At 47.7% G+C, this 15,361-nt stretch overlaps 1 protein-coding gene across 1 annotated transcript in view; it reads right to left on the reverse strand.

Moving 5' to 3' along the window:
• The window catches only part of ADAMTS17 (ADAM metallopeptidase with thrombospondin type 1 motif 17), a 131,109-nt gene that overhangs the window by 41,330 nt on the left and 74,418 nt on the right, over positions 1 to 15,361 (reverse strand). Inside the window, exons 12-13 of the mRNA XM_056866116.1 lie at positions 9,853 to 9,973; positions 321 to 401 (exon numbers count right to left, since the gene is read on the reverse strand). Of these exons, the coding sequence (XP_056722094.1) occupies positions 321 to 401; positions 9,853 to 9,973 (202 nt within the window). The remainder of the gene's footprint in view (positions 1 to 320; positions 402 to 9,852; positions 9,974 to 15,361) is intronic.

Consider the following 15,361-nt stretch of genomic DNA (forward strand, 5'->3'; position numbering starts at 1 on the left):
CACACTCAGGCACTGATCAACCCCTGCCCCTTAGCCTTTACCTTTGCTAGACAAGCAGATGATCCCAAGCCAGCCTAGACCTGCTTAGCTGTAGCTGTGTCAATGTGAGATTTTTTTGTCTTTAAAAAATCCCACATATTAATGCAGAAGAAGCAGCTCTTCCAAAGAATAAAAAAGAGGCCCTTGGAGGGATGAGAATCCCAAAGGAACAGGATCTGACATCCAATATCCTTCCCTTCCCTAATATTTTCCACTGGGGCAAAAGGCAATCCCATCAAGGGGTAAACAAGCAAGCGTTTCTCTCTTCCTCTGATTTTTACCCAGAAAACTGTGAGCAGGTTGATCTTCCATTACACGGATTCGTCGAGCTCCTGCAGGGATCACGGTCGCTTCGATATAACCTAGGGAAACAAAGCAAATATGTGAACGAGGCAGGAATGATTTTTAAAGGCGCAGGGAAATAGACAGTGGCCCCTTGCGATTTATCACGGGGACCGCATAATGTTTTAAAAAATACCCAACTCCGACTGAGATTAGAAATAGGAAATGATGTCCCATTTCCAGCGCTATGAGCCTGCGGAGCGAAGAAGAAAATCCCTCTCCTTGTGTGAATTTTAAAAAACCTACAGTGACAAATTATGCCAGATTAACCTTGTTTGTGTGCACTGGGCTTCTTTACATGGAGCCGGCGTCACCCCCTGAATCAACCTCTCTTTTCTACAGGCAGGGAACCATGGCTGGTTTCAGCTACACATCCTCGCTCTGCTAATTCAGCATTCCTTTGAGTTTGCAGATAACAGTTCCTTTTGCATGCCTTCACGCAGACACAAGGAGCTGCTTCAAGCTTTGGTCCTGCTTTAAGCAGCATTGGTCCCGTGGCTCCCCTGCCTTTGACTTGGCCACAGCTCTTTAAGTCAAGATTTACAAATCGTGTTTAGCTTGTGTGCGTTGGGAGCACTTTTTGGCCATTTATGCTTGGTAAGTAGCAGTGCATTCCAGGTTGAAGTGCCCTGCATATTATTTTGATTTCTTCACAGTGAACCGTCATTCCAGACGGCCGCGCATACCTGCGTCACATTTCTTAAGAGCCCCTTTAACGTGACCTTTTGTATTTGCTCCGCCCCCGCGTCGAAGCATTCACTGAAGGAAGCATGCAGAATCCCAGCCGCGGCTTAGCTATGCAAACGACCATCGCTAATGGCTATGCAAACGAAGGAACGAAGGAGCAGGTGAGTGTGTGTGTGGGGGGCTGGAATTTGTTTGACTTTCCCCTCTTGCATCGGGACCGTGAATACTCATGTTAAAGTTCGGATTTAAAGAATCAGCATTGAGCGAGGAGCAGAATCGACCCTGCATAAACGGCTACTTTTAATTCTGAGAACACTGAGGGGTGTGTGTGTAAAGTGCCGTCAAGTCACAGTTGACTTCTGGCGATCCAGTAGGGTTTTCAAGGCAAGAGACGTGCAAAGGCGGTTTCCCATTGGCTCCCTCCACATCACAACCCTGGTATTCCCTGCAGGTCTCCCATCCACGTACTAGCCAGGGCCGACCCTGCTTAGCTTCTGAGATCTGACGAGATCAGGCTAGCCTGGGGCTAACCAGATCTATGGTGATGGTGAAAAGTGCCGTCAAGTCACAGATGACTTACAGCGACCCTGTCAGGCAAGAGACGTTCGGAGGGGGCTTGCCGTTGCCTGCCTCCGCAAGAGCTGAGCGAGTTCGGAGAGAACTGTGACTGGCCCGAGGTCACCCAGCAGGCTTCATGTGGAGGAGTGGGGAATGGAGCCTGGTTCTCCAGATTACAGTCCGCCGCTCTTAAGAAGAAAAAGAAGAAGAAGAAGAAGAAGAAGAAGAAGAGTTGGTTGCTATATGCCGACTTTCTCTACCTTTTAAGGAGACTCAAACCGGCTTACAATCCCCTTCCCTTTCTCTCCCCACAACAGACACCTTGTGAAGTAGGTGGGGCTGAGAGAGTTCTGAGAGAACTGTGACTAGCCCAAGGTCACCCAGCAGGCTGCATGCGGAGGAGTGGGTAAAACCCATCATGGTCTGTTCCTCCAAGGTTCTACAAGAGCCAGCATGATGGGAAAGGATAAAACTCCAAGGACGCCCCTTTCGTCGCTCATTACTACTTCCCCCTTTGGTTCTCCTCACCCCTATTTGCATTTCCATGTCACTGGATCTCCCCACCTGACTGTGCATCAACCCTTTTAATTTTCTTCTCCGCTCCTCAGGTTACCAAAGAAACAGCTCCACATCCCCGGAGGGGAGAGAGCGGAGGCAGCAGGAATGCGAATCAAGACTCCTGTTGAGGCCAGCCTGACAGATTTGGCATTTCTCTGATTGGAAAGTGTGCCGCAACTGAGTTTTACCTTTAGTAACGGGATCCGTAAGCATTAAAGCAAACACCAGTCTGGCATACAACTTGGTGTTGGGGATTTTTTTTCCACCCCTTTACCCGCCCACCCCCGGATGTCCAACTCGAGATACTGAATGACATTCTGATCGGCGTATTCGAACAGGGCGAAAATCTTTCCGCAGAACCCGCACGGGCCAACCGACGGCAACCACCAGACAGGAAAGAAGTGATTAATGACAAGGAAAAAATGAAAATAAAATCAACAAACACCTTGTAATCACACCCAGTCACCATTGTTAGGAAGTCACCTTGGAACATGCCCAAAACCTACTGTGCGTTATATTAATTTGTCATTATTAAAAAAGACACGCGTGCAATTAATCCGAGTCATGTCATACCAGTGCCCTTCGAGGCTTCCACAGTGCTTCCTTTTCACTGGTAATTAAATGTAAAGATGTGCAGAAATGGAGTCAGTGCGGTGTAGTGGTTAAAGTGTCAGATTAGGATCTGGGAAAGCCAGGTTTGAATCTAGGGTTGCTGTCGATGGGTTGGGAAATGCCTGGAGATTTTGGGGGTGGGACCTGAGGAGGGAGAGGTTTGGAGAGGGGATGGACTTCAGTGCCATAGAGTCCAATTGCCAATGCGGCCATTTTCTCCAGGAGAACTGATCTCTGTCGCCTGGAGATCAGTTATAATAGCGAGAGATCTCCAGCCACCACCTGGAGGCTGGCAAACCAGGTTTGAATCCCCACTTGTTCCAAGGAAGCTTGCTTCGTGACCAACCTCCAGGTACTAGCTGGAGATCTCCTGCTATTACAACTGATCTCCAGCCGATAGCGATCCGTTCACCTGGAGAAAATGGCTGCTTTGGCAACTGGACTCTATGGCATTGGAGTCCCTCCCCTCCCCAAACCCCACTCTCCTTATGCTTCGCCCCAAAAACCTCCCACCAGTGGTGAAGAGGGACCTGGCAACCCTATCACCCAACAAAATTCCATGGTAGAGTGGGGATTCGAACCTGGTTCTCCCTAGATCCTAGCATGACGCTCTTACCACTACCCGATACTACACCACACTGGCTTTCATCTCGATATTTAGCCAAATATATCACCCACCTTTCTACGTGGATGCTGGGTTTCTAGAGAATTTCCACCTGCTTTCTAACTAGGGATGAATCAGTTCCCATGTAGGGTTGTAGTAGCTGGAGATCTCCTGCTAATACAACTTATCTCCAGCCGATAGAGATCAGTTCCCCTGGAGAAAATGGCTGCCTTTGGCAATTGGACTCTCTGGCATTGAAGTCCCTCCCCTCCCCAAACCCCTCTGCCCCCCAAAAACCTCCTGCCGGTGGCAAAGAAGGACCTGGCAACTAGGTGTCCCCCGGCAATTTGCCCCTTTGCCCGCCAACCAGCTGATGGTCGGCGGGCAAATGTGGGCGCGCGTATACGCCGCTGCCGGTCACTTCTATTTTACAACCGGAAGTCCCGCCTCGCGTGGGGCCTCGCGTTGCCGCGCAATCTTGATCTGTGCCTTAAAAGTCTTCCGCCAGAGGAGAGGTAGGACCTGGCAACCCTACCTCTAACCTAGATCTTTTTAAAAAATCTATTTTAAAACCGATTCAACTTTTTAAAAAGATAAGCAGAACCGCTATATGATTACTTGAATGAATGCATATACATTTTTAAAACCCAGGTGCGTTATTGTGTGATTTGTGCAATGGTGTGCTACTACTCTGTATGTTGGCGGTGAACCTTACTTTTGAAAGCGCACACAGTACAGTTCTGGGGCATGTTCCTCTGAAAGAGAAAGGGGCTGGAAGTTTTAAGCTAGCTTTCCCGCAAACGGCAAGTTACGGAAACCTCATCTTGTCAACCGGTTCCAGAAATGTCCTACAGGTACGTGCAAACTCACAAACAAGGGCTAAGATCATATTTCCAGAACTGCTTTCCTGGGCTTCAGGGTTCATCTGTCACTGCTTCCTGAGGGATTAATAAATGATGGGAAAGACGCTTGCCAACATTTGAAGAAAAGGTAGCTCTTAATAACCTTCTCCGTTACAGGCAAGCCACAATCCCTGTTTGTATCCAGTTTTCCCACCAAAAAGAGCAACAAGTGTCAATTATTCTGACTAATGGAAGTCCCATTATCTAGACGGACTTTTCTCTCTCTCACTCTAAAAGAGGATATTTCAAAACCCTCGCAGGAGCACTTCATTATTTGACAATTCAGAGAGCCGTTTGCAAAAGTGGCGCTCCGCGTCGGGAACGGCTCTCTTTTTTTCTGGCACGCAACAATATTTCTGGATCGTCTGGGTTACATCAATGTCTCAGGAATGCAAAACTGTGAAGCGAATCCCGCATACAAAATTATAGGGCAGAGCCCGAACGAGGGGAGACACCTGAACAAAGAGGGAGAAAGAGGGAGGGGAAAAGAAAAAAGAAAGACAAGCTTTTGATGCTATGAAGATTAATACATGGGAAAGGGGCCGCTGCATCTTCGTGGAGAAGACCGGAGAGCACCAGCTGAAGATAATAATAATAATAAAGCAAACATTTTGTGGGTTTCCAGGATGAGGCAAAGTTATGTTCCCCAGACAGTGAAAACAGATGTTAGTGTGATTTTCAGTGTGAAGGCCGGACTACTAAATAGTTGGTATGGATCCTTGGAAGGTGATCTCTTGAGGGAGGTAGATGCCATCCCAGTGGTTCCCAAACTTTTCAGGCCACCGTCCCCTTGGTTCCACAAACTCAACCCCAACGCCCCCTACCCTATCCTATAAAAAGCATTATTCAAAACAGGGGTTCACATGATGCACTAAAGAAGACAAGAACAATAAAATTTCAAAACAGTAACAATTAATCGCACAGCTATTCAAAATCAAATTAAAACTTTTTAGTTGAAATCGATTCAACAAAACTGATGAACTTGATCCAGTGGTACCAGCTCTTCAAAATCTGGAAAAAAAAAATTCTGATATTTTCCACCAAATTTGCCAGCAAGGTGCCATAGCTTGATCAATTGTAAATTAGTGAACAACACAGTTGAAGGGCCCCACCTCTAGCGCCCCCCTGCTGCCCTCTTGCCTCTTAGTGCCCCCTAGGTAATCCCACCGCCCCCCAGGGGGGTGATACTGCCCACTTTGGGAACCACTGGGATTAACTTGGAAAAAAAACTCCTCAAAAACCACAACAACCTTAAAATACCGATTTGATCCAACCAGCAGAGAGACAGAGAAAGACCCGACACCAAACCGTTATCTAGCCCCAAAGCAGAGAGCAATTGGGCATCTTACACGAGAAACACTTGAGAGCAGCTTTTGCTTTGACCATCACACACGTGGAAACCTTCTTACATTGGCTATGGGACACTGGGAAAGAGAAAAGCAATTGGCAATGGGTTTAGTTCCATCGGCAAAGTTGGTTTGCGCAGGTCAGCAATCGCAAGGAAGGTCTGACGCTGCTCCCCATACAGCCCCCACATGTCCCTTTGTAGAAGAGAAACACAGTTTTGTGACAACCGACTTCCCAGTCACTCATTCATAGGCTTACCAATTGCCTGGTGGCCCGCCAATCCACCAGGCTGCCCGCCGACCAGCTAGCGGTCGGCAGGCAAAAGAGGGGGAGGCATGCCGTGTGCACGCACGCAACCCGCGCGCTGCGCTGACATCGCTTCTGGGTTTACCCGGAAGCAACGTGGACACTCTAGCAACCTCTGGTGAAACGCTATGAAAACCACAGAGTTTTGGTGGAGATTGCTGGAGCGTCCGCAATGTCGGTGAATTGTGCAGGGTGCGCTCGTGTATCACGTGCCCCCAGCCACGCCCCTGCAAAGCTCCCGCCAGTGGAGGAAAGGGACCTGGCTACCCTACTCGTTCACTCCTTTCCTGAGTGTCTGCTTCCAACAGCAGACGGACGGTGTCAACGTTGGACCAGAACCAAGGGGTTGAAATTAAATCAAGAGAGTTTCCATTTAGACATTAGGAAGAATTTTCTAACAGAGCGGTTCCTCAGTGGAACAGGCCTCCTCGGGAGGTGGTGAGCTCTCCTTCCCTGGAGGTTTTCACGAAGAGGCCATCTGTCAGTAATGCTGATTCTATGACCTCAGACAGGTCATGAGAGGGAGGGCATCTTGGCCATCCTCTGGGCATGGAGTATGGGTCACTGGTGGGGGGGAGGTAGTTGTGAATTTCCTGCATTGTGCAGTCCATTTCATGACTGAAACATTCCGCTTTATCTCTGCTCTGGCCGCTCACAACAAGCTGGCCACACTGGAGTATGACCAATACACAGATCCTGCACAGAGGGCCAAATGATATAACTTGCTTTCTCCGCTGCTGCACAGGAACCGCACGGAGCATCATTTCTAAAGCCTACCGGGCCCCGACCGGCTTGCAGGCTTGGTGTCCAGGGAAGAAGGGTTTCCTGCTTCCCCCACCCCCGATGGCATTTTACCAAGCTGAAACAGTCCCAGAGGGGAGTAATTTGCATCACTTTGGGCCTGCGCATGCACAGAATATGCCATATAAGGGTTGCCAGCTCTGAACTGGGAAATTCTTGGGGGGATTTTGGGGGTGGAGCCTGAGGAGGGTGGGGTTTGGGGACAGGAGAGACTTCAATGGCATATAATGCCATAGAAACAACCTTTCAAAGTGGCCATTTTCTCCAGGTAGGGTTGCCAGCCTCCAGGTAATACTAAAGATAAAGATTAGCCTGCTGTAATAGGAAGTATGGCAAACAAACAGCAGTGTAGGCTGTTGCTGTTCCATTCAACACAGAACTAGCTATTATGCAGTCAGTGTTGAACCCTGATGAAGAGGCATTTCGAAACAGGATGAATACCGGATCCCTGTCTTTGATTTGATGGGTTTATGAACTTTCCTCTGCCTATGTTTTGATGAGTGGAAATACTACCACCTTCTAATTGACAACTTGATTGTATCCTGGCAAGACTGTGAACAACACTGGACAAAATTTGAAATCATATAGCATCATGAAATCCTACAGCAACTCATGTTGTTTCCCTGTAGTGGATTTATAGGTTTATACCTGGTTGTTAGATGATTGTATATTTTGTATGTTTGAATAGTTGGATTTGTATTATACTATTACAAACCTCCAGATAATAGCAGAAGATCTCCTGCTATTACAACTGATCTCCAGCCGATAGAGAACAGTTCCCCTGGAGAAAAAAGCCACTTTGGCCATTGGACTCTATGGCATTGAAGTCCTTCCCCTCCCCAAATCCCACCCTCCTCAGGCTCCGCCCCCAAAATCTCCGGCAGATGGCAAAGAGGGACCTGACAACCCTATCTCCAGGTGAACTGATCTCAGTCGCTTGGAGATCAGTTGTAATCCCAGGAGATCTCCAGCTGCCACCTGGAGGTTGGCAACCCTAATGCCACATGCGGGCGGACACAGCTCGCTAAAAAATATCTCCATCTTTCTTTGTGAAAAGGGAACAATCACAGCGCAAGAAAGGTAACGTTCCTATTTCGGTTACACTTTTCGCCATTAACAACTTGGATTACTATTCCGAACAATAAGAAGTATGATTACACTTCACAAAATATAAACCTACGGCATTCAGCTCTGGCATACGACGTGCGCTTCCTAATTTTCTTTAATTGTTTCTGATCTTGCGTCACGCAGCATTCGAACCAGCTGTTCAAATGCTCGGCCCCTCCAAAGCCAAACAAGTGACTTCATAATCCTTCAGTGGCCCAGCTCAAAGGCAAGGGGAGTTGCCAGAGGTCATGGCAGGTGGTGTATGTTATCTCAAGGCCGCATTATGCAAAATGTAAGTTTTAATTAGGTGTTGCCAACCTCCAGGTGGCAGCTGGAGATCTCCTGCTATTTAAACTGATCTCCAGGCAATAGAAATCAGTTCCCCTGGAGAAAATGGCCGCTTTGGCAATTGGACTTGAAGGGCTGTCATATGGAGGATGGTGCCGAGTTGTTTTCTGTTGCCCCAGAAAGTCGGACCAGAACCAACGGGTTGAAATTAAATCAAAAGAGCTCCCATCTTGACATTAGGATGAATTTTCTAACAGTTAGAGCGGTTCCTAGGTGGAACAGACTTCCTCAAGAGGTGGTAAGTGCTCCTTCCCTGGAAGTTTTTAAGCAGAGGCTAGATGGCCATCTTCCAGCAATGCTGATTCTATGACCTTGGGCAGTTCATGGGAGGGAGGGCATCTTGGCCATCTTCTGGGGGTCACTGGAGGTGTGGGGGGGGAGGTAGTTGTGAGTTTCCTATACTGTGCAGGGGGTTGGACTAGATGATCCTGGTGGTCCCTTCCAACTCTATGATTCTATGATTCTACTTTGGCAATTGGACATGGCATTGAAGTCCCTCCCCTATGCAAACCCCGCCCTCCTCAGCCTCCACCCCCAAAATCTCCAAATATTTCTCAACCTGGACCTGGCAACCCTAGTTTTAACCCTGCATGACCTCTTTATCGAAATGAATGTAGAACTCCGTCATCCAGTAAACGGTGGAAATCTTGACATTCCTCACCAAGATCATTCCATGTGGAATAATGACTGTTACCTAAGGCCATGAATTCTGACTGAAAGCCACAAGTTCTACACGGGATGTTCGACAGGTTAATCAGCCTGGTAGCTCACAGATCTTTCTCTCCATTGACCATCTCTGATCTGAGCATGCACACCCTTTGGAGTCTGCGCCTGCACACTGGGAATTGAGGCAGAAATATGGGGGGAATCCAAATGGCTGGACGATTCAAGACCATCCCTCGGCTGAGATGCCCAAAGGTTTGATTCCCCCACTGAGATCTGAATAGGGAAGGCGAGATTTTTTTGGGTTGGATTTGTTGGCAGGTTCTGAAACCACACAACCAACCAGATGGAAGAGGTCCTTCGAACAAGGGGGGGGGGAGAAACAAATAAGGACCTCTTAACAGAGGGCAACATGGCACAGAGTGGTAAGCTGCAGTACTGCAGTCAAAAGCTCTGCTCATGACCTGAGTTCGATCCCGACAGGAGTCAGTTTCAGGTAGCCGGCTCAAGGTTGACTCAGCCTTCCATCCTTCTGAGGTCCGTAGAATGAGTACCCAGCTTGCTGGGGGTAAAGGGAAGATGGATGGGGAAGGCACTGGCAAACCACCCCGTAAATACAGTCTGCCTAGTACACGTCGGGATGTGACGTCACCCCATGGGTCAGGAATGACCCGGTGCTTGCATAGGGGACTACCTTTACCTTTAACAGAAGGCAGGCGGCCACAATACAAGTAATTGTTTAATAATTAAAAACAACTTTATACTTATGTTCTGAAACTGCAGCATCTGAACCAAGAACTAAATTATGAGAGATATCACTCCACGCCAACATCAAATCAAGCACCGCACCGTTGTTCAGCTGAACTTCTTAACTTTGCCTTCCAACTTCCCCATACGTTAACCCCCTGGAAGTACAGATGTTCTTGCCTTTCATTTACCCCATACCAGGTGGTTAAGACTGCGAAGTGGGCTACTTACCCATCCCTTTGGTATGGTTGAAATCGCCTTTCACCACTCTGCAGGTTTTGCCGTCTCCGTTGCAGACCCCGCAGCGGTCTTCTTTGGCAGCCGAGCCAATGATTCCATCACAGCCGATTTTCTGAGAAGAATAAGAGGTTCTTCGTCACTTCGACGAGTCAAGAGTACAACCGCCAACACAAAAAAAGGCGCTTTCGCACAACTGGAAGGAAGGGCAATGCCTTTTTGTAGTGAATTAAGATTCATCCTACTCTGCTAATTTATCAGCAATCTTGTTTTCATGTGTGTACAGTTCTGGTCACCACACCTAAAAAAGGATATTACAGAGCTTGAGAAGGTGCAGAAAAGAGCAACCAAAATGATTAGGGGACTAGAGCAACTGTCCTATGGGGGCGGTTAAGACGCTTAGGGCTGTTTAGCTTGGAAAGAAGGCGGCGGAGGGGAGACATGATAGAGGTCTATAAAATTATGCATGGTTTGAAGAGAGTGGACAGGGAGACGTTTTTCTTCCTCTCCCATAATACTAAAAAGCAGGGTCATCTGTTGAAGCTGGAGGGTGAGCAATTCAAAACTGATAAAAGGAAGTATTCTTTTACACAACGCATAGTTAAATTGTGGAACTCCCTGCCCCAGGATGTGGTGATGGCTGCCAACTTGGAAGACTTTAAGAGGGGAGTGGACATATTCATGGAGGAAAGGGGTATTCATGGCTATTAGTTAAAATGGATACTAGTCATGCTGCATACCTATTCTCTCTAGTATCAGAGGAGCATGCCTATTATATTAGGAACTGTGGAACACAGGCAGGATCGTGCTGCAGTCGTCCTGTTTGTGGCTTCGTAGAGGCACCTGGCTGGCCACTGTGTGAACAGACTGCTGGACTTGATGGGCCTTGGTCTGATCCAGCAGGGCCTTTCTTATGTTCTTATGTGTGTGCTCTGCAATGTAATTTTACAAACCTGTGCCCTTAGAAACGGGCTCTTCTGGCCTCTGTAGATAGTAGTTTATTGCATAAAACCATAGGCCATTATAATCCAAAAACAATATAACAGCAATTTTAAAATAGACAGGCCAATATCATTAAAAAAGGGGGGGAAAGTACATTAAAATACGCCCATTCTATTCTATCCAACTTTCCTCAATTTATATTTGCTTCTCTCTGGTTTTCTTGGCCGCCAGGCTGTAAAGTGCCATTTCTGGGAGATATAGGGATCCATATCTGGTATCAAATAAATTAATTTATCAGCATGAGATAACGATTGCAATGCAGATAGAATATTAGCCAAAAACCTATTTCGGGGTTCGGTGTATAAAGGGCAGGCCAAGATATCACAGCCGATTTTCTAAGAAGAACAAGAAGTTCTTCGTCACTTTGATGAGTCAAGAATACAACCGCAACACAAAAAAGGGCGCTTTCACACGTGCCAAATAGTATACTTTCAATGCATCAAAAGTGCATCAAAAGTGCATTATTCGGCATGGGGGAAAGCACCCAAAGAGAATGCTGGAAGCCAGGGGTAGTGCTGGGCAGTACAAAAGAATAACAATTCCATTAAAAGAATCATTAGAAAGAGAGGTTGGAATACTGATCTACTAAATGCTAACAAGAACCTCACTAATAGGAGAAAAGAAGCATACCACCCCAAACAAATGAAGCATATTAGTAGTCGGCTGCAGCATAAGTTATTAGGGCTTTGTGGATTACTACCTAATTTCCATTCGGGGGAAATTTAGGACTAGTGTTTCCACCAGATTAGGGGTGTCGAACTCATTTGTTATGAGGGCCAGATACGACATAAATGTCACTTGGCCGGGCCAGGCCATGCCTCGCCAGCCCAGATCAGGATCAGGGGGTGGGTGCCTTGTCAACTCAGATTGGGACTTGGGGGTGGCTAGGGTTGCCAGCCCTGGGTTGGGAAATACCTGGAGATTTTTGGGGCAGAGCCTGAGGAGGGCCGGGTTTGGGGAGGGGAGGGACGTCAATGCCATAGAGTCCAATCACTAAAGCGGCCACCTTCTCCAGGTGAACTGATCTCTGTTGGCTGGAGATCAGTTGTAATAGCGGGAGATCTCCAATACTACCTGGAGTTTGGCAACCCTAGGGGTGGCTGCCTCGGCTGGCTCGCAGACTGGATAAGACCTTTCAAGGGGCGGGAGCCAGCCACCGGGCCGTGTGTTTGACACCCCTGCACTAGCTGCTGCTTTTATGGTGTTTCTCCCCAATTGGGGCATATTTCTACTTCCTGGATGAGTCACATGAGCGATCCTTGCCCATCAGAGACCTCACAGTGATCTCACAGTGAATGGCGTGATGCTTCTCCCGCTAAACAATCTATCTCATTCCTTTTAACAAGCTCCTTTCCGAAAACACTCAATGGGTGGGATGTGTTTCTCCCTTCCTTCCTCCTTTTTTTAAGTCATGCCACTTCTCCCTTGGCACAAAATCAGAATTTTATACTTGTTTGGTCTTTTTCAAGGATTTTTGAAAAAAGTGTTTTGGATATCTCCACAGAACACCAGTTGACACTGAGCGCATATGCGCTTGGGTGTTGCTGACGCCGGGGACGACGCTGATTGCCGTCCCGCACACTTGCCTCACGCGAGAAACGACAGCGCGACTCAGAGGACGGCATAATGCGTCCCAGATGCGAATCTCAGCCAACCGCCGCTGTCAACAGCATGTAAATATTGACGTCGCCATGTGCCTGCAAATTAATCATGGGGACGTCGTGCCGGGAGAGCAGATCCCTCTACGCTGCCCACGCTTGCCCAAACTATCCGGTAGTCCTGGAAAGGCCGCCTCATGCAACGACCCGGTGGGCTGTAGCCACTCTTCTTCACGGGGCAGCTCCAAATTTGTGGAACTGAGCAAACCCTCACAAAAAGCACCAGTGTTCTGATTCGTACCAAGACGAAGTTGCAACATAGGAGGCCACCAAATCTCCCTGTATATGGAGTGTGAGCTTCGACAGTACGTAATGCATACCTTCGCTTATGTGCGTGTGTATGCCATCAAGTCACAGCTGACTTGTGGCGACCCTGTAGGGTTTTCAAGGCAAGAGACGTTCAGAGGTGTAACCCAATATAAGGCTGTGGCTCAGTGGTAGAGCCTCTGCTTGGCATGCCGAAGGTCCCAGGTTCAATCCCCGGCATCTCCAGTTCAAGGGACTAGGCAAGTAGGTGATGGGAAAGACCCCTGCCTGAGACCCTGGAGAGCTGCTGCTATAGTATTATGAGAGAGTGAGAAAAGCTTCTCCCTGTCCACTCTCTCCATGCCATGCATAATTTTATAGACCTCTATCATGTCTCCCCGTAACTGCCTTCTTTCCAGGCTAAACAGCACTAAGCGTTTGAACCGCTCCTCATAGGGCGGTTGCTCTAGCCCCCTGATCATTTTGGTTGCTCTTTTCTGCACCTTCTCAAGCTCTGTAATATCCTTTTTTAGGTGTGGTGACCAGAACTGTACACAGTATTCCAAGTGTGGTCTCACCATAGATTTGTACAAGGGCAGTATGATATCCACTGGGAAGGGCGCAACTGTGCTTTAGGGTTTCACTGTGGGCGACTTTTGCACATATAAATACAACATCTGTAACCATCAATCTATTATTAAAAAGTTGCTGCTGCTAAGTACCTGATTTTCAGAAACTCAGGTGCCATGGGGAAAAGGGCTTACATTTTGTAAGTTGTTTTTTTTAAAATAAGTCCTACCAGGGCAAGTTTCCAAACCCCGGGGGGGATGGCAACTCCTTAGCTGAGAGGTGTTCTTATTAAAGACTGCTCAGTTATTCTAGCCTGATTCTCCGATCATGATCTTCTTTGGATGCGCTCCAAGACTCACACATTAAGTTTAGATTTTTATTTTTTTTAAAGACACTGTTCTTGAGTTCTGCAACCAGCTGGGATGTTACAAAGAGAGAATTATTATATAAAGTTGGGGAGAATGAACAGCAGCGGAAACACATGGGCCGGAAAAAAAACCCCTATTAAAAAGAAAGTGGAGAGGGGAGAGAAATTCCAACTGGGTCAGATGCTCTGCTAGTAAAAAACCACAGGTGGCTTTTGGAATTGAAGGAGGCTGAATGGGGTGGGGGGGCGATGGGGGGGATAAGAGTCCTGATTTCAGAGATAACTTCTCACATGGCTTGGATGGAGTCCACCGAGGGCTTTAAGAGGTTAAATCCAGCTCCTTGAACGGGGACACAAAAATTATGCATTATCCAGCGGAGTTGGTGGAAGACCCGCAAACGAGACAGGCCAGGTGCAGATTAACTGATTCATAAGGACACTGACCCGATTTTACGATCATGGAAGGTTTTGAGGACTAGATACCTATTTTGGACAGTTAAAGCAGTGCCTGATCCCTGTAATCTACAAGGAGTTCAGACCAGGATACCTCCCTTCCCGCATAGCCACAGGGCTGAAAAGGATTCCCTGACATACGGATGAGGAGGAGGAGAAGGAGGAGAAGGAGAAGGAGAAGGAGGAAGAGGAGGAGGAGGAGAAGAAGAAGAAGAAGGGGAGGAGGGGAGGAGGGGGAGGAATTGGTTTTTATATGCCGACTTTCTCTACCATTTAAGGAACAGAAGAAGAAGAAGAAGACGACGACCCAGCTTTTCTCTACTGAAAGGAGTCTCAAAGTGGCTTACAATCACCTTCCCTTCCCTTCCCCCCAACACAACAGGCACCTTGTGAGGGAGGTGGAGCTGAGAGAGTTTGGAGAGAACTGTGACTAGCCCAACGGCACCCAGCAGGCTGCATGCGGCGGAGTGGGGAAACCAACCCAGTTCTCCAGATTAGAGTCTGCCGCTCATGCGGAGGAATGGGGAATCAAACCCGGTTCTTCAGATTAGAGTCCGCCACTCTTAACCTCACTGGCTCTAAGAAAACCGAGGAGCACTTAAGTTTTCTTATGAGACAGCAATAATCACTGTCTATTCTCGCTGCCCACCACAGGCCTCTGCTAGGCTACTCCTGAAGGTCTACTAATCCTGACCCTGGAACAAAATTAGAAGGCTCAATGGGCAGCAGAGGAGGATTTGTAAAAAAAAAATCCTCCCTCCCTGCCTTCACAAACTGTTAGGGCACTTAAGTTTTCTTAACTTCGTGGTCTGATACAAGCCAATATTTCTTCCTAGTTTTCAAGAATGCTTATCAGGACAGAAAGATTTGACCTGAGGCAGGATATGTCAGAGAAGGGTGTTGTGAGATTAAAAATCCCCCAAAACCAGAAACCAAAGCAATACAGCTATTGGAGAGGACTCTACCACCCTGACGGGTGATCTGCGGAATCAGTCCAAGGGCAGAGAAAACAACTGCTCAGCACTGCGCACCTGAATACCCTTTGAATAGTTGTTACGTCGCCTACCTGAAGAAGAAGAAGAAGAGTTGGTTTTTATCTGCCGACTTTCTCTACCACTTAAGGGAGACTCAAACCGGCTTACAATCACCTTCCCTTCCCCTCCCCACAGCAGACACCCTGTGAGGTTGGTGGGGTTGAGAGAGCTCT

The sequence above is a fragment of the Euleptes europaea genome, chromosome 20 (assembly GCF_029931775.1).
Source record: "Euleptes europaea isolate rEulEur1 chromosome 20, rEulEur1.hap1, whole genome shotgun sequence".
NCBI lineage: Eukaryota > Metazoa > Chordata > Lepidosauria > Squamata > Sphaerodactylidae > Euleptes > Euleptes europaea.